This window comes from Xiphophorus hellerii, chromosome 20, assembly GCF_003331165.1.
Source record: "Xiphophorus hellerii strain 12219 chromosome 20, Xiphophorus_hellerii-4.1, whole genome shotgun sequence".
NCBI classification, from domain to species: domain Eukaryota; kingdom Metazoa; phylum Chordata; class Actinopteri; order Cyprinodontiformes; family Poeciliidae; genus Xiphophorus; species Xiphophorus hellerii.
Genome location: NC_045691.1, coordinates 10636073 through 10655778, shown reverse-complemented (window position 1 = coordinate 10655778; position 19706 = coordinate 10636073). Strand labels below are relative to the sequence as shown.

The 19706-nt window shown below is 37.8% G+C and overlaps 1 protein-coding gene across 1 annotated transcript in view; it reads left to right on the top strand.

Annotated features, from left to right (window-relative positions):
• LOC116710900 (TOX high mobility group box family member 2-like) overlaps positions 1 to 19706 on the top strand; it is a 106358-nt gene that overhangs the window by 50258 nt on the left and 36394 nt on the right. Inside the window, 1 exon segment of the mRNA XM_032550194.1 lies at positions 6581 to 6640. Coding sequence (XP_032406085.1) covers positions 6581 to 6640 — 60 coding nt within the window.

Here is a 19706-nt window from a genome sequence, read left to right as displayed (position 1 = left end):
AGGTTTACATGAGAATTCTGGATCAGATGTTAGCAATATCAGTAATAGATAAAACCATGTAGAAATTCAAGAGAAGTATGCCTTGGGACTGTACACTTGAATAAAGTTCATTTATTAAAAAAACAATCCAGTTTTTGTTTACATAGAATATAAAACTTTAGTGAACCTATTAATCAGCTTCTCTTATAGGTTGAGACAACTAATAATTGTAAAACATCTGTTTACTGTGTTGGTTTATTTTCCAGCAGATTGCTAGCTAACAAAGAAAGGGTAAAGTAATCAGACTGTGAATAAATAATGCTGAGCAAAAATCAAAATCTATACAAGTTTTATTTTTTATTTTTAAATGCATTCAAATACCAGTTTTTTTCCAAAACATGAAAAAAAAAATTGACACTCCGAAAAAAAAAAGATGAACAAGGAATAAATTAGCTGTATAAACATACGATGATTAAAGATTTACTTTTCCTGTGAATCACCGAGCTAGTCATTTCTGGATAACCACTCGTTCTGAGAACTTCTTCTCATCTGTTTTACATGAAGTTGACTAACTTCATGTCAACATGACGTTGACCGGAAACCTGACAGCAGCGTTTAGATTCCTGATCACTTTAAAGCTGCAGTCTGTCACTTTTATAAATAAAAAGTATTTTTTACGTAACTAACTTGTTTTCCTGTCCAGGATGATTGGACAATATTGCATGATTCTTCTGCTTCTCTTGGTTTTGCCTTACCCTTGTACGTCTTATTCTGGATCAAAGGCTGGTGATTTAACTGGCCAGTCTTGTTTGTTTGGAGCCAATATGCTGCTTGCTTACAGATGCGCTTGGGGTCATTGTCATCATGTAGTACCCATTTCAGGGGCATTTAGGCAACATGATATCTTCAGGTATGTTAATGTATTAAAAGTAGTCAATGATCACTTTATGTAGTAAATACAAGAGTTTAGCAAGAGAAATGTATCCGTACCATAATGCCATCATTCTTCACCGTGTACAGAGGATGGCAAATTGACACCTCTTTTGTCAATGTTGTCTTAATGATGGGAATTTGTGGGGTCTTCGTGCTGTTCACATACACATCTTTTAACTTTAAATGATCTAACTTTTACTTCCATTTAACTGTAGATGTGAATTTTCTAACATCCTTTAAACTGGATGTTACAAAGAACATAAGATAGCCGTTGTTGTTTTTAATTTTATTGCCGAGTGCTTTTACACGGACACGCCGACCGGTTAAACTGTAAATAAAGTAATAACAAACATCAATACTTAGTATTGCAATATTCAATAAACACAAACTTAAACATAGATTTAGGAGCTAGGCTAGACTTGACTAACCGGTTAAAAGGCAAAGTTTACTCTTAGAACACTTCGTAATATAATAAACATCGGCATTCAACTATCACAGTGCAGCAAACACAGCTAGCATTTGGCTAATTAGCTCTAGCAAATTCACCAAGCTCACGCTTAGAACAGATAACAAAAACTCATCTCCCCACAGCTTACAGCATTAATAACTCACCACGTTGGGCAACACTCATGAAGGCCAGTAGGATGTTATTTTATGGTAGATTCAGCTTGTTAGCTTCAGCTAACGGCAGTCTCAGTGCATTACTGGCCTACCGTAAGTTTCTTCTCTTGTTTCATCTCCCCTCCCGCACCAATGCAAAGCAACTACAGAGCCCCCTAGTGGAATGGGAGGAGTGAATCCAACACTGGAGTTGGACAATTAGTCATCCTGCAATACTAACAATAGCCTCTGTTTGATTATATTAACATACCCTATTAGGATCGCTAAAGCTTGTTTTCTATTGTCAGTTTGATAAGGGGCATAATCACAGGGGGCATTCAGCCATCAATCGTCTATTGCTGGGTTGCAGACCTGGTTGACGCCCGAAATTCAGATGGAGGTCCGGAAGTGGATTTCTCCGGTTCAAAACAAAGCAAAATTGATCACAATGAGTAGCTAATGCCCTAAATAGGCTGAAACGGACGAGGCATTTTGAAAAAAATATTCTTATATTTAGGATATGATTCGTATTATCTCGGTAAAAAATACTTCTCATATAATCTTGAGGATTTACCCAGCATCGAGGTGATCGACATAACTATCTATCTGGTGCTACAGACCTCATACTAGAGGACGAGCGAGAAGAAAGTTTTCAAAAGCCTGGAGAATACAATCATTTAGTTTCAGGTTGGGTCAACCATTTAGGATCAAAAGAAGCATTAAATGGCTGTCGACTTGTTTCTACCGGGTGAGTAGTGAGTTGTGCTATTTTAAGTAATTAGTCTATGATACCAATGCTATCGCTAACAACAAACTAACCCATGTTATTTCTATGAGCTTGGATCTCCCGGTAAATGATTTATTTAGCTTCTGTAAACCCAAATTCATGCTGGAGTTGTATGTTAATGTTGAGTCGTTGTAGGACGCTGGATTCAGGTTCAATTTAGGTCAACCATTAGCAGCGATCTACATAAACCCTCATGTTCTGTCTGGCCACGAATATATTCGTGAACTATATTTAGTTCATGGCCAGGCATGGGGGAATAGTCACAGCTCACTGTGACTGTATTGGCTGGTAGGTTGTAATTTATTTACCTTTTTTGTTTTAGTATGGAAGTCCCACTGAATAAACTTTATATTTTTTGTCTGGGACTCAGCACTGAGTTAGCGGCTGCTAACTACAGCACTCTGAAGACAACCAAGCTAGGGCGTAAACATAATCTTAACTTATATATATGAATGCTTGTCTTTCTAAGTAACTGTCCAATAAAATATCTGAAAATACAATTTAAACGATGCAATCGTTACCTGTTAGAAGGTGGTCGCTGCAAGTTTTCACACCGCCTGTTTTTAGCTGTAGATTGTTGATCCACTTTTCTCCTCTTTTTCGGTAAGTTTTTTGTTAAATTAACTCCCTTGTGACCAACTACCTTCGAATCACGAAAATAACGTTTATCTTTCTCTATTAGAACGGTTAAAGGACACAGACGTTAGGCATTTTGATGCTGGATCAACGGAAATAAGTATTCTGCATTAACTTCCTTCCCTCTACCTGCATTGGGTGACGTTGGTGCTATTTCATCTGAAACCTGCTATCCATCCAGGATAAGCAGGCATGGACGATAAACCTTTGTGCTGCAAGACAACAGTGGGAACAACTCTTCCACCTTTCAGCCTACAAGAATAGTTGTTTACATTTCAAAGTATGATTGATGATTTTAATTGCATCACAATGTTAGTGACATTTACTTCTTCACTTGACAGCTATCCAGTTATCAAAAAGCAGTATACTGCATGTTTTACTAATTTCCCTTTATGATCGATATGAATTGGTTCTAAAGAACTTGAAGAATCAAGGAGACAAGTCAGTCATTTGATTCAGATGTGTTGGAATGGGACACATCTAAAGCATACAGGACATTGGCCCCTAAGGACCAAACTGCCCTCTTCTGCCAAAACTGCACACTGTTAGAGATTTGTTGACCCAAAAAATCTGTGCTGGATTCCATTGTCTCTTTTATCACAATTAAAGTAAATACCATAAAAAATATTGTGATGACATTTTAAGGTTGGTGTTGGCTATCCCTAACTCAGATCACCTCTTACATCCCCTTCACAGCATGTGCAAAGAACATTTAGATTAATTGAACCTTTTTTGAACCACATATAGGCAGAAAATAATAATTTTTACCTTTCCCCTTGATATAAAAGCTGTTTGTTATTCTAACTAGTCTTCTCCTCTGTGACTCCCTCCCTTTGTGCTGCAGAAGCACCGCTGCAAACCAGATTAAACTTTGACACCCTGTTTAATTGCTTCATGCCTAGCCTATTTTGCCAATCGAGATCTGGTTCACAGGTGTGAAAATAACCTTTTTCTAAGACACCAACATATTTTTCAGATTAGGACATTATGTAAAATCATTTGCCAGGAGTCATAAAGACAGTAATTTTCATTTCCATAGAAGAATACAATGATTAGTCTTTCTAGTAACTAATAGTGCTGTTAAACAGAAATCACTCCCCTCAAAGTAACAGCTCCATCAGAGGTTGAATGACAATGTTGTGCTTTGAAATGCATCATTTTAACAGTAATTGCCATTTTTACTGAAGCTGTTGGGATTGTGTCATTTTCAAAGTAGACATAAAAATGCAAGACAAATTAAGAAATGAAGACAATGCAGAAAAAAATAATATTTTACCCATGAAAATTTTTGCATGTTCATTTATTACATGAAGGTAATTGTACATAAAAGATGTCCTTCCTGTGTTTTCTGTCCATGCACAAAGCTTGACAAATGTCTTCCTGAAGGCACATATCTATCCAGTTATTTTACCCTGCAGTAGCACCATTCATCTCAGCCTCTACAAGCTGTCTTGAGGTGTGTTTTGTTTTCTCATAAAGGGCTACAACCAAACAGTATCAGAAGGAGAGGCAGGAAAGGTCTCCGAACGTGTGTGTGCGTGTGTGTGCGTTTAAATGGCTGTTTCTTTCAAGCTGCGGTCTCTGGCTCTGACCCCAGTGTTAATCACTCTACAGCTCGAACAACCACAGGCTCTATCGTCACTGCTGCTGTTACAGCCGTTTTCCTCCCCTCCTTGGTTTCTCTTATTCATGATCTCTGCTAACTCTATTATTTGTTCTCTCCCTCCTCATCCCCCCTTATACCTGCACTGTCTTTACCTACTTCACCTCCCACTTAAATAATAGTTCATCATTAAGAATATATTATTGCCTTTCTCAGATTGTCATCTATTATAGGATTCCTAAGTTTGGAATTGCTAAGATTTGAAATAGACAACTACACTGTCTTTTTTTCTCTGACATTTCTCACCTCTTTGAGTCTGCATGGCATCTCATCAGCTGGGTAGCTGTTTGGAATGGCTGGCAGAAGCAACAGTTTGTGCCTAGCTATCATCTGTGTCATGGATTGGATAAATTGATTAATTTCATGTATTATAATTATGGTGACAAGCTGAATAATTTAACAGTTTCCATCCTTAATAAATACATACAGTGAATTTTGGGATTATTCTTAGATTGTCAGATTATTTTAAGACATTTTATGCGTAAGGCCAACATAAAGTAGTGCATAATTATAGTGTGGGATAAAACAATATGTGGGTTTCACTTTTTTTAATAAATTGATGAAAGTTGTGGTGGGTATTTGCATTTAGCAGCCTCCTGAGTCAATACTTTACATAACCACTTCTTACTGCGGTTCTTTAGGGAGACAGCTGTAGATGTCTTGCTACTGATTCTAACACATAAATATGTTTTATCTAAACCACTCCCTCATAGTTCTGGATGATGTTTTAATAACTATGTTGCTGAACAGTGAACCTCCAAACCATTATCAAATCATGTGCAGCCTTTAAAAAATGTTATTTCTTAATTTTAACTGGATTGTCCTGTATGTATCTCAATCTGTCTTTCCATTTCCTGTCCCTTTTGAAGGGAATCATCCCCATACCATGATGCTGTCACCACCATGTTTTACAGAAGGAACGGTGTGGTGGTATTTTGAAAATTGGCCAAACGTTTTGCTTTGTTTTTATCTGCCTGGAGCATACCCTTCACACACATTTGCTATTTCCCCTACTTGATTTGTGATATATTTGTATCAACAATAATTTACCATTTGACAGCCTTCTATTGAGACCAGATTTGTGTAGTGTACAACTAATATGCATTGGAATATTTTACTTATGTTTGGTTTAAATTTAATACATTTGCAGTACTATGTTACAAATGCAGAATTTTAGGAAAAAATAACCCGCCCTCCTACTGTTCAGAGGTTATTTTAAACATTTGTCTAAAAGGAAAAGAAGGTTCCCAGAAGTTCTAGCAGACTGCCTGGTATCACAAACCGTCAGTATCTGGGTCAACGACCTGACTGACCTTCTTGTCAAATGCTATTTACATACTTTACATAAGCGTTGCCCATAAGTCACTCAATGAGTCTGCAGAGTCTGCCGCTGAGGTAGTGCATATCCGGAAGTCCATATGGTAGCAATGATGATGCAAATATGATGCTGGATGTAAAAAATACAATCTTTACTTCTTACTAGTTTAATTGTCAATAAGCATGTAGGGATGCTTATATCTGCTAAATGCTAATATGGCAGCAAAAGAAGCACACCATAAATTTTCATGATTTAATATGGAACTCCCTTACAAGAATAGGTGACTGACCGAGTTTCTGACTCACTGACTCGACATGCTGCAGCAGTGAGCGTTGAGCTTTCACTGTTGTGATTATCACTCCACTGGCCCTTTGTTGCCTTGTGACACCCTGGGAATCACAGCAGTTAGGTGTGCAAGTATTTATGCAGAAATGCACACACTCAAGCTGTGGGCAAGCAGAGACGAAGAGTGTGAGTTACACAAGCGTTGGCAGGGCCTAATTATACATGGCTCTAATGAACTGTAATTATTGACATCCACCAGAGCATTGGGGTCTATAAGCTGAGGACTTGCAGACATTAGGCTGTGGTGTTACAGTGTTTAGTATTTCCAGTGACTGACTGAAATTTATGTTCTTGAACAATTTTTTTCTTTCTCTTTCAGTTTGATGGTGAAAACATGTACATGAATGAAAACAACCACGAGTTCCTCCCTCCAAACCACGTGAGTTTATATTGCTTTACTCCTACTTAACCTGATAATCAATTTGAACAAATTTCCTATTTTGAATCATCTTGTGATTAAAAAAACCCCACAACTTCATAGTAAGATGAAGTTTTTAGATAAATATTTAGGTACCTTTAAGAACATGTTGGAAAAAACTCAACATGGTGTCAAGTAAAAGATGTTCCATCTTCACCAATTAGTAAGTAGGTGGGGAATAACATTTATTGTCTGGCTCTCATATTATAAACATGTAACTAATGCTCCTAAGAATTTTAACTTATCTCATGTCATAGGTCAAATGAAGCAAGGAGTAGCCAAAATTTTGGTTGAAACACATCAATACATATGATTTTGAAGAATGTAAACATTTAGATAAATGCATATATTTTATTGCTTCATACTCATCACTGCTTTTCAAACAAAAGGAACTTTCACAGAATTCTTACTAAGAAAAAATATAATAATGTAAATTCTCTATTTTTCCTGTCTTTCAATTATCCTCACCCTATTTTTTACTTTGATTCACAAGCCAGCATGGAAATTGTTCTGGCCTCATTGCAGGAGATTTAGTGAGTTGGAATGGAGGGGGAGTGCAACAGGACGTGGCAACATTTCCAGAAATACTGTAGCACAGCTGGTCATGAACAGCTGGGAAACCATATGGTTGTGTTTGGACAGGAGGATTTGTGGAGTTTGGGAGTAAGCCCATCTGACAAACACAGGGAAGCAGAGAATTTGTCCCTGTCAATTGCAATTATTAGAAGTCAACCTGTAGACCACAGTGGTTGTGTTTCTGTTATGCTTCTTCAATTTTTGTGAATGTCTGAATGCTTTTGTTTGGCTCGCAACCCAGAGTGACATACAACAATGCTAATTCTGTCTGGTTTTCTGACTATGAATTCACTTTCATGACTTTAAGAACATGTGTCTGCTAAAATGATTTCCATTTATTTTTGGCCCTTTCCAAGTAGATGACTGACTTTTCTACGAAAGCATGAAAAAGTTACCGCTTACCACCCATTATATTTCATCTCATTAGATTCCTGATTACCTGATTAAAAGTAGCTTTTTATTAATAATGTGGAATGGCCCGAATAGAACATTTGGGAAAACTGACATTTAATGTTTATAGTGGCAAGAGAGAAAAAGACGGAGAGTGAAACAACAGGAAAGGCTGTGATGGGATGAGAGACGATTTTGTTTTGGTCCGTGTTATACTTTGTTTACTCAAGATCTTCTCGTATTTGACATGTGCCTTGCTCTTTTCTCTGCTTCACCAAGTTTAGCCTCTTCTTCCGTCTGACAGCTCAAATCAGGGAGGCCTTAAGGGTGGATGCACAATCTCTTACAACAAAACCCAGGAAAATACAAAAATAATCACTGAGCTCCTCCTTCTTTGCTATAATGATGTTACCAAAGTAGTTTAAACTTTCGAACAAAATAAAAACCCTAGGAATGTTTATTTGCATACTGAAAGTGACAGAGAACTAATAAATCCAAATTCCACAACTACCACTCAGTGCTGTTATTCTGTAAATTTTGTTGAAAAGGTAAATATATATATATATATATATATTTCTTGTACAGTTACTTGTAAATATTCAATTTGCTGTGTTGTAAGAGAATAGAGTAGTGTTCAACTTGTTTCTGTCCTTAAACCAGAATGTGCCACAGCATGTCTGCAATGTTATGCTTTGCAACATATTTTCATGACACGTATGTCAAAAAGCTTTACTTTGAATTGTCAAATAATGCAAGAAGGAGTAAAAACACAAATGAATATTCTGGAAATCGTCATGAAAGCAAAAAAACTTAATGGTGCAAAGCCCAAAGCAAAATTTATTTTAGAGGAGCCCACCCTTCTTTTGCACTCGTATGTCTTCACAAGTTAGAGTCACCACAATATCTTTAATATAATCTGAATTAAAAAGTGAAATAAATATCTAAATCTTGTATGGTGGCCAGGGAATATTATAGAGACCTAAATAATTTCCAAAGCTTGCTTATGTCACTGGATAATCCGGTCTGTGTTTGCTTCACCCCACTGCAAAGAATTTTGGAGATAATTATGTAAAAATAAATAAAAAATGTGGTCACCTTAAGTAATTGTTCAATAATAGTACAAAAAATGTACTTGTATGTTGAACAGAATGCCTGATAATTAAGTTTCAATTAGAGAAAAAAATGTCTTCACAGTGTCTTCACCCACCACAATGCAAATTAAAACGCTTTCATATCTTATATTAAATGAAGGACAGGGCATCCATATGACTGATGTGATTGGTGTCTGTTTCTCTTAATACAAACCTTTCAAGTTGATTGAAAAGTATATTAGGTCAGGTTATCATTTTTAAATGCCTGGGGGTTTGCCAAATCAAAAATATATTAAGAAGTATATGCTCATATTTTTAGCTAGTTTTGAGATAAAATGTACTTTTGGTGTTGAAGACAAAGAGACACAAATGCTGCAGGGCTGATTTTTATTTCAAAGTGGATTTTTTTTAACAAATCCACACTGTTGCCACATTATTCTCAATATATTCATTCTTGAATGAAAACAAATCATATTGCCTAAAGCTGATTTTTCTCTGCTCACTGCTTTATTATCTCTCTTTACTTTTTTGTATCTTTTTTTCCACCATCATTTCTGACTCCCTCTCTTTGGCTTCTTCCCTCTCTATATCTCCATTTCTTTCTCATACCGCCCATTGCATTTAAATGTATTTGGGTCAGTGGTTCTGCTCTGAAACTTTATGAAAGTGCTTGTCTGTATCTAGCTTACGTTGCTACATGCAATTGTTCTCTTTAATGTCACTCACCTGTTATAAAGCTCTTTCTATACATAAAATGACTTGATATAGGTTATAAGCTTGGTGCTGTTGGGTGAATTTACTGAAGAAACCACATGAAATAACGCTTAGATGGGTATGATCTGCTGATGAGTAACAGGAAAATGGGGTCAGTGCTATTGTCATATCGATGTTCCCATGAGCATCGTTTTCTGACTCTGTAGTCCTCTGTATTGTTTCATTTTCTAACCCCCCCACCGCCCCTGCCTTATTAGAGTGACAAAGTGTTACTGATTCAATGACAAGACCGCGAACCCTGTTCTTGGCATCAACAAGCTCTTTGTCTGCCCCTGTGGTAACTGACTAACCAGCCGAAGCAGCATTGCAAAGCTAGTAACCAGCGATTAGAAGGTCTAGTGCCGATTTCCTCTGTTATGATGAAATTAAAACAACAGAAAATAGATCAATACCTTACAGATTTCATATATTTTCGCTCTTTTGATCAGATTGTCAAGAAATTTGTAGTACTAGACACAGACAATCTGGGTTAATAAAGCTGATTTTTCCTGTGCACACTTTACTGCCGGACTCAGAATGAAAAAGACACTTAAATTCCACAATGCATGACAAGCAAATTCTTTAACATCCATCTCTCTGGAAAATATTACAAAGCCATTTCTATTGCTTTCAGGCTCAAGAGAACCATTTTGAAATACATTAACCACAAATGGAGAAATTTGGAACAGTAGTAAACTTGTCTATGATGAGGTGAGGTGTCTATTGACACCTCATCCAGTAATTCACAAAAGAACTTAGAGCAACATATAAGTTGTTTCACGTCTCACTTGCCTCAATTAAGGTTAGGGTTCATGGTTTAACAGTAAGAAACAGAGCAAAAAAATCTGTGGATTCATTGTGAGACTTCTTAAAAGTTATATAAGTAACATTTTGGGACACAAAAATTACACCTACAGTCAAACGTGGTGATAGCAGTAGTGTGATGATGTGGGGCTGCTTTGCATTTTCATAACTGATGTAACCATGAATTTCACTCCAACAGAAAATTCAGCAGAAAATGCTTAGCTTTTTGTCTGTGACCCTAAGTTCAAGCACACATGGATTGTGCAGCAAGACAAACATCTAATGCAAACAAGTTCCCCTTTAAATGGCAAAAAAAAAGAAATAAATATATTTGCTCAGGTTATCTTTGTCTGATTATAAAACTTGTTTGATGATGTGAAACATTTAAGTGTGACGACAAGGCAAATACATTTGTAAGGGAGCAAACACTTTTTGACAGCAATATAAATTCCTGCTGCTGGTTTTAAGCAGAATAGCACACATCGCTACGATCAAAGATGTGCACTGTGGAGATGCCTTCTCATACCTCCACAGTGCAGCAAAAGAAACTTCATCAGCACTTTACCTTGACAATGCTCTCTTTTGATGTCGTTCTCCCTGACTTATGAATTAATTTAGCAGAACTGCTGTTTGAGAGAAATATGCCACAGAAAAAAAGAGGGAGAAACGAATGGTGGAAACCAGGAGATGGGGTGGGGGGATGGTAGAGACGGAGAAACTGCATAGGGGAATAATTCGACTAATGGAGTGACTGTTTGGATATTCAGCAGAAGTAGAAACGGAGATTATGATCTCGCAATTAGCGTAACAAGGTTTTATTGATTGGCTGCTGCTTAGTGTCTTTGCTGCCAAGACGCTGCATGTGGTTTTAACATGCACAGTGTGTTTGTGGTGGGTGTGTGAGTGCGTGCAGCCCAGTCAATACAGTCATACTACAACACTTCCAGAGTCAAATCCAGCTCCACAGGATCATTGGGCCGTGGCCATTTTATGATCATCAAAGCTGAAATATTATGGATTGCTCAGTTAAAGCAGCCCGCTGGATAAGAAGTGACAAAGTGGAGTACATTTACATTTTTCTCTCACTTCTGAGATAATGCATTGCTCTTTTATCTCTTTGCATAAAATGATAAAAGGTCTGTATGATGAGGCATTTTCTATCCACCAATTTTAAAAACAATATTTGTGCTTCATCTGGACATTTTTTGGAAGTCGTTTGAGGAAAAGATTATGGCACTTGTGAGTTGTAATTCCATCTGAAAAGGTTTTTTACAGCTTGTGAGAGAAGTAGAACAATTGGTGGAAAGTTTTGTTTTTTAAAATGAAGCAAACACCTGATTATAATTAGATTTCTGACTCAAGGTGAAAGACTGGGCTACTGATTCTGTTCATCTTGCCATTACTGACAGATTTAGTAGTGTGAAACCTCTTGCTAGCAGATTTGAACTGATATATCACATTGTTCATGTGCCCACCGTCTTGAAATTCTGTTTTTATGAATTTAATTATGTCCTGCACTCCCTGGCATCTCTCATCTCTCATATGTTTTTGATGAGCTGTTGTAGAACATGATCTCAGAGTCTTTTATGTTTAACCTTTTGACAAATCTATCACCTCCTCCCTCTGTGCTCTGAATTAAAGAGCCATTCCACCTTTCCTGTTTGGATGAGTAATTCTCTCGTTTGGCCACGGCCCAAAGTTCAGCTAGCAGGTTTGGGAGCTCGATGAAGCCTGATTGGTCGGGTGTGACTGACAGGAAGCCAGCTGATTGGAGGAGACAGTATCTTTTGACTGTTACGCTGATTAAAGCAGAGCGCTGGCATTTTGTAAACTCCTGCCGTTCGAGGGCCCCTGCGCTCACGCCATGGCCCTGCTGGTCTGAATTACAGCTTAGTCACATTAGTCTGATTTACAGCTTCCTTGTGGTGTTTTACATTATAGGAGGTACTGGAATGGTAAACTCCACCCCTATCCCCTTCCACTTGCCCTCTCTTCATATTCGTCACTCCAAACTTTCAGTCATCCTCCATCCTTTCTTCCACACCTCCCTTTAACCTCTGTTCACAATCTCCCCCCCCCACTTTAATCCTTCCATTTATTTTCCTACATGTTCCTCCAACCTCCATCAACATCCCTTTACCTTCCTCCTCCGTTACCTCGCTCCCCCCTCTTTCCGCCTTCTTTCACTCCCGCACTACATCTTTTGTGAAAATGAAAACAAAGAGCAGCCTGCCAGAATATTTCTATAGCCTGTTCGCTGACGAAGCGTTGAGCAGAGACAAAGCAAAAAGATGTGCTAGCATATTTGTCGCAGCAGCAGAATGATGGAAAGCTCTTTCCACCGTTGCATTTTAACAGCCATTTGGAAACTCTTCATCTTAAATGCTTCTACCCTGTTTAAAAGTGTCCTTATTGGAACACTCCCCCAATAGAGCAGTGTGTAAATAAATGTAGGTATGTATATTTGTGTAAGGTTAGCTTTGCCGTCTCTACCCCTTGTTGCCTGAGGTGAACAGATAAAACTAATGGCCCCTTAATGTGTTTGTGGAAGCTTTTTGACCCTTTCCATAAAATGACGAGAGACCAACCTTTCACTCTTTTCCAGACTGAATGCCAGAGTTTCATAAAAGAGATAAAATATACTGCACACGTTATATTGAGCCAATTCACTGCATCAGATGGTTTCAATTTCTTTGGAAAAGCAAACCCTCCTAAGTTTGTCTTGAATAGTTTTTCCTTAATTGCAGTGGAAAAAACAACCTAGAGGGTATTAGAGCATTACACTTGGCCACACAATGTTTATTTAATTTTAATACAGTATTTTTAAGGTGTGAAAACTACACAGACTTAACAATTCATGTTGATTTATTTTCTCAGTTTTGATCCAATTCAAATTAGGTTATATAAATTCCCCTAATAAAATAGTTGAACAGCATGAAGCAGAGGTGTTGGGGCTTGGAGCCAATAAATTGTACTGTTTTACACGTTAAAAAAATATTTAGAACTTGGTATTAAAGCAGCCCACCATGTAGAGAAGGTGAGGTGTGATGTACCTCATAGGAGTTAGACATCTATTTAATTCTACACCTTAGTAAAAATACCACATGCTCCCATGTTTCCAAGACAGCCAACATTGGCATGGGGGTTTTCTTTGAATGAGAGTGCTAACACATTAATGATGACAGCAATGGTGTGCAGATTTTGAATTTAATTATTTATATCAAAGTTTAATTAGTGTGAATACAATGAAAAGATTGAACAATTAAATGCTGAAATATCAGAGTTAAACAATAACTGTCTTAGACTTGCTTCTAGCTTAAATGCAACAGGGGAAGTAAGGCAAATCTTCAGTTATTTTCATTTACAAAAAGAGAAGTACATGTACATAGTGCATTTTATATAGCCCCTATACCCACTTGTTTGATGTTCATAAAAGGGATTATTTTAGTGTTCACTTACAGAATATGCCTACAACTTTGAACATTTAATTTTCTTTCTATTGTAAAGCAAACAACAGATAGGATGAAATAACAGAAAACTTTGGTGTGCATAACTGTCCACCCCTCTAATTCAGTACAGTGTAGAACCACTTTTTGCAGCAATTACAGCTGCAAGCCACTTTGGATGAGTTTCTATGATCTTGTCATGTCTTGACACTGAGATTTTGTCCATTTCTCAAGGCAAAATTGTTTCATCTCCTTCAAGTTAAATGGTTTCAGTTGCTGAACAACAATCTTCAAGTCTAACCACAGATTCTAAATTGGATTGAGGTCTAGGCTTTGACTGGGCCATTCCAGTGTATTTACACATTTCCCCATTTGTACTTTTAAATAACTTTGTCTCTGACTTGTTTGGAGGTTTCCTTGGTTGTCATGGTATCGTTTGGCTAGTGGGTGTGTTGGAGCCTCCGGGGCCTTTCAAAACAGTTGTATAAATACTGACAGATCATGTGATACTTAGATTACACACATTTCACTAAACATGCGACTTCTCAAGGTAATTGATTGCACCAGACTTTCTAGAGGCTTCACTACAAAGAGGTGTGAATACTTTCTCAAGTGACTGTATATCTGTATGTACGTTAAAAAGAATATGGTGGTAGAGAACCTTTGTTTAGTATCTGAACTCTGGATAGAAAAAATATGATGTTCCATCTTTTAATACACTCCTTCTCATGCATTAATATTAAAATGTTCAAAAAACATCTAATAACAAAGAAATTTGTTAGTTCTGTCTGGTAAAAATATGCAGAGCAAAGTTATAAAAAGGATTTGATTTTGTAGCATTTTTGTGCACACTGTTACAAGAATAAAAAAAACATGCCATCTCACACCTGATTGGAAGATTACAACTCGAATGGCCTGAGATTATCATAACACATTTTTCTATCATACAGACCCAAATCCTTTACACAGATTATTACCATAATTTCCAAAACATTTCAATTACTGTTACTTGAGCAAGTATTTAAACTTATTTTCACCTATTCAGATAGCATCAGGTGATTTTGCAAGTTGGAAAAGTTTGTTTGTTATTATACAATTATCATACAAACTGTTTCAGTACTAAATGTTACTAAAACCAAAAGCAAAACAAAAATTATATTGGAAAAAATGCTAGAGATCTTTAAATAAATTTGTCGAGATAAATTCCTAAATGACCTAATGAACGTCACTGCATGGTTTGCAAAAAAAAAAAGAAAAACACCTTTATCCAGATATTTTAAATGTTCCACATCTCTGTTCCGGGCTCAGTGTGGAACCTTTATTGTGACACATGAAGTGCAAGTTGCAGCACAGAACCAGTAAGAGACAGGGATGTTCATTGACACTCGAGAGCTGTCTCCTCCGTTCCCCTCCACTCACAACCAGCCTCTTATTAACAATGGCACCAGGAGTGCGAGGGTCCAGATGTTAGTCTCCTGCTCCCACCAGCTGTGCCAGCCACTGATACACAGCCTCATTGACTCTGAAGCAGGCTCACAAGAAGAGCTGACATCACAGCCACACACACACACACACGCCCACACACGCCCATACACACACAGGATGCACTATCTTAAAACTGGATTTTATTTGAGAAAAGTAGGTATGAGAGCGAAAACATTGAGAAGTAATTGCACAAAGACACATTCACCATAAATGCACAGACTGGATCCACTTTCTCCATCCACAAGCTCTTTTACACCCGTTTTCTCCTGGGCTAGAGTTATCAGCAGTGTTATTTGAGGGTGACAGGATCCTAACAATTACCAGAATAATGCATGTTTGTTTGGATGACTGCACCATCAGCACTCCCTTTGTCATTTTGAACATTGTGACAGTCAGTCGGTACTCATCCACCACTCTTTATTCTGCTGTTTTTGTCCATTTACTTCTTCTTATAACAATAATTACTTTTGTCATTCACACACAGTGGCACAATTGTCCACACACTAATGGTAATTTCTAACGGGGGGCACGGACAAACGACAACTGTGCAGTCGAGCTTACCAGCTGCTGTTTGTTGGCCTTGTTGTACTTCTGTCAACTCATAAATCAGCAATATCAGTAGTTGCTATTTAGCATTGCAGAACAGGCAATGAGCAAGGTTTAAAAGGCTTCCCCCCATTAACAAGGCATGGCTGCTCCCAACAGGAAGAGACAGAGGAGAAACAATACTCTATTTCTGCCAAAGCAACACTGTAATTCTAGATTCACCCTGTCAGGCAATAAGTTTGATTATGGTCCTCATTTGAAATGTTGGATATGTCTCTTCCCCCCTCTCCCCCCTTATTTTCTGCTCCCTCTTCTCCTCTCTCTCTCTCTGCTCACCCCCTCCTCCTCCTCCTCCTCCTCCTCCACCATACTCAGCAGTATCAGCATTGGCATCACTCTGACTCTGGATCACTATTGGGAAACCTGAGCACCCATGTTTTTACCTTTCTCCCCCAACCACATTGGAGGAGATCATGATTGTCACTGATATCACTGCATCTGCATGTCCTCGCAACCACGACAATCTGAAATCTTGTCTGTTGACACGCTGCCTCATTAAATGTCCATACAAACTTTTACATCAGTTTGGTGGAGAGCCTAATCTGGCTCTAAAAACGTGATAGGAGTGCAGTTGTTGCAGCTGACAGAATTAAGTGCGACTGGCAAGAGGGGGAGGAGGAGAGGCAAACGAAAAGACAAAAAGAGCAAAGAGAGCCTATGACATATTTTCAATATACCCAAGTGGAGAAAAAAGAAAAAAAACAGGAATAAAAGGAAGAGTTTTGTCAGTGAAGGCAGCTAATATTTAGTCATTTGCATCAACTTGCAGACTTAGAGAGAAAGCATGCGTGAAGCAGGGAGTAAGAGGGAGGTTGTGTTTATTATTTGATAAAGCCTCCCTTATAACCTCGGCATGTTGTGCAACAGCTCTGGCTCTCCTTCAACTCTGCGGTGTGCCACTTCAAATTAGTCGCTCGTGGAGAGGGCCTGCCCCGTCTTTGCAAAATGCATTAGTACACCACTCAGAACCTCGTACAGCCTAGGGTTAAACACAAATTATATCATTTCTGTCATCCAATCAAATCACACTGACCCTTGGACCTGGGAGATGAGTCAAATGCATAATGAAATATGACATCGCACAAAAGCTCTGATTGTAATCTGTTCTGACACACGATCAGATGGAGATGACCTCTTGACCCCGACTGACAAGTGAGACGAGTACTGGGAATAGGATACACAGGGGAGAACGAGGAAAGGAAACATGAAAGGAAAGGTGGGGTAGGGAGGTACATGCAATTATAAAGGCTGGTTTTAGTTAATGATTATTAGTTAGTAATCAGCTGAGTATCTGGGGGTGAATGAGGCCATTTTCAGCTTTTGACAGCAATTACACACTCCATTCCCTCCATATTTTCACTCCCGCTGGGCTTTATGTTCTTGAATGAGTACATGCCACCAACCTATCTCCCTTTCTGTTTCACCTTTCTCTCTCCCAATGCACATTTTCACAGGACATCCCTTTCACCAGTGCTCTTTTTTCATACCGCAAAATAGTGACAGATAAGTAATACAATTTGGCTATTTGAGAGTGAGATTTGTTGACAGGAAGGTATGGTGACAGTTGGGTAATCGGGGTCAGGCTAGATGCTGTGCATGGACCAAAACTGGTTTGGATTTAAAGGGGAAAAAACTGGCCAGTGTTAGGCCAGCTGAGAAAAGAGGAAAAAATTGAGGTGTAGGATGGCTGCAACTGGATCCTCGGCATTCTCCCCCTCCCATTTGTTGGGCTCTATGGTGTGTTGATACCCTCTAACTTGGTATTGTAGTAGAGGAAGAGCTATGGCTTTAATTAAGCCTGAGATGATGGACAGAAGAGATGGATAGATAAGGAGAGAGATGATGAAGAAAAGGAGTAACAAAAACAAAACGCAAAGAGCTCATGCTGTTTAAATTTGAAGATCTTTGTCGTCAGACAACAACTATTTGTCTTGCAAACAAGATCTGTTGTAAACAGGATAATTCACCAATGTAAACTTTAGTCTTGCTTGAGAAGAATGAATGAAATGAATAAAAATGATGAAAGCTTTTATAAATCATTCCAAACATAAATCAACAGTTTTCTTTACAATCACATGGGAAGATGAGATAACAGGTCTTTACTCTGAGTGCAGAGGGCTGCATAGTGGAAATGGAAAAGTGTTGGAACGAAGGGTGTCGAAGGTGATGGAAATGGTGGTGTTGTGAGGGAGAGATTTCTGGCATAAATCACCAGTGTGACAAAGCACTCCAATAGGCAGATAAGTGCACATTAGTTGTAAGACAGATCTGTCATCATATTCCTTCTAGTTGTCTTTTCTACCCCTGGGACAACTCTAAGCTCTTTTTCTCTGTAGAAAATAAGAACCAGGTGTGAATATGGAGCTCTTAAACTCTTTTGCTGACTCATTTTCCACTATATAAAAACATTCAGTGTTCCAATCTTGAGTTAAAATACATTGTGTTACAGAAGGATTCATACCCTTAAACCTTGTCTACATTGAACCAAGTTTTGACATTTTAGTGCAATACAAAGTAATGCATTGTTTTCAAAGATGTTTAAAAAATATAAATATGAAAAAAGGGGTGTAGTTACTCTGATATCCCTAAATAAATGTCTGTGCAGCTATTCCGAGTCTATTCATTACTGAATAGAGTTCACCTTTGTGTCATCTGTTTTCAATATATATACAGTTGCAGTATACCCCAATAAAGGTTTTTAGGGAACATTAGTGAATAAACCATATTGTGAAGTCTACAGAACATAAAATCTCCAGATAGGCCACATCTAATGTTGTGGAAAATTTTACGGCAGGATTAGGTGATAAAGCAGCTTTGGACATCTCAACAAATCACTTCTCAATCCTTCACAAAATAATTTGAAGAGTCTGCCACAATTGCAAGTCTACCAAAACATTGGTGTCCACCTAAATCGACAGCCTAAATGAGAAGAGTATTAGAGGAGCCCATGGTATCTCTACTGTAGAGGAGTCGTGTTCAGATGGGATGACATATTAACAGGAGAGCTAATTGTCTGAATTCCACTAATCTGGCCTTTATGAAAGAGTATAAAGAAGAGTGCCATTAATGAATGAAACTCCTTTTTTTTTTTACAGGTTTTAGATACAGGTCATAGTTTTGTGCCATGAGCCACATAGACAACACAGCAAACATATGGAAGGAGGGCTCAGAAAATGAACTCTGCTGATAAAATGAAAAACATGAAAAATGAGAAGTACAAAAGCAACATGAGAAATTATCTTTCGTTCATCCTGTCATATCTGTTCTGCTTCAAAAATGATTTACTTTGAGCAGTGTTAAATTCCATTAATGTAAAATAATATGCCACTTAATTTGAAGAAGTTCTGGGTGCCCTAAGCATTTGTGGTTAGTGCACCCTAATGGCTAGCAACGACTCTAGTCATTAACTACTTTTGCAAAGGTAAAAACCTAGGTCACTCATTGCAATCTGCTTTACTGTACTATATTGGCAAGTTATTTTTTTACTATCAAAATCCCCCAAAAGTGAAAAAAAGAGATTTAAATAACTGATCATTTTGTCTTCCGTCAGACTGGTTTATTGCCTCATATTTACAGTTCACAATGCAACAACAGCAGACCAAGATTATGTTTCTTACTTCCATAAAAAGGCATTCATCTTTTTATTGTGCAAATTAATTATATTTGACAGTGGAACATTTCTGTAATGGATATACAATTTAATATGAACTGGATGATGTCCTAAATCCTGATTTCTACAGGCACCACAACAATAATCTAATAATAAGAAGAATATAGAGATAATGAGCCATTAGCCACAGTCAATATCATCTCCAGAAGGCCTTGAGTACTCAGGCAGTGTTACAGAGGGAGTTGGAGATCTGTGCCAAGTAAAAG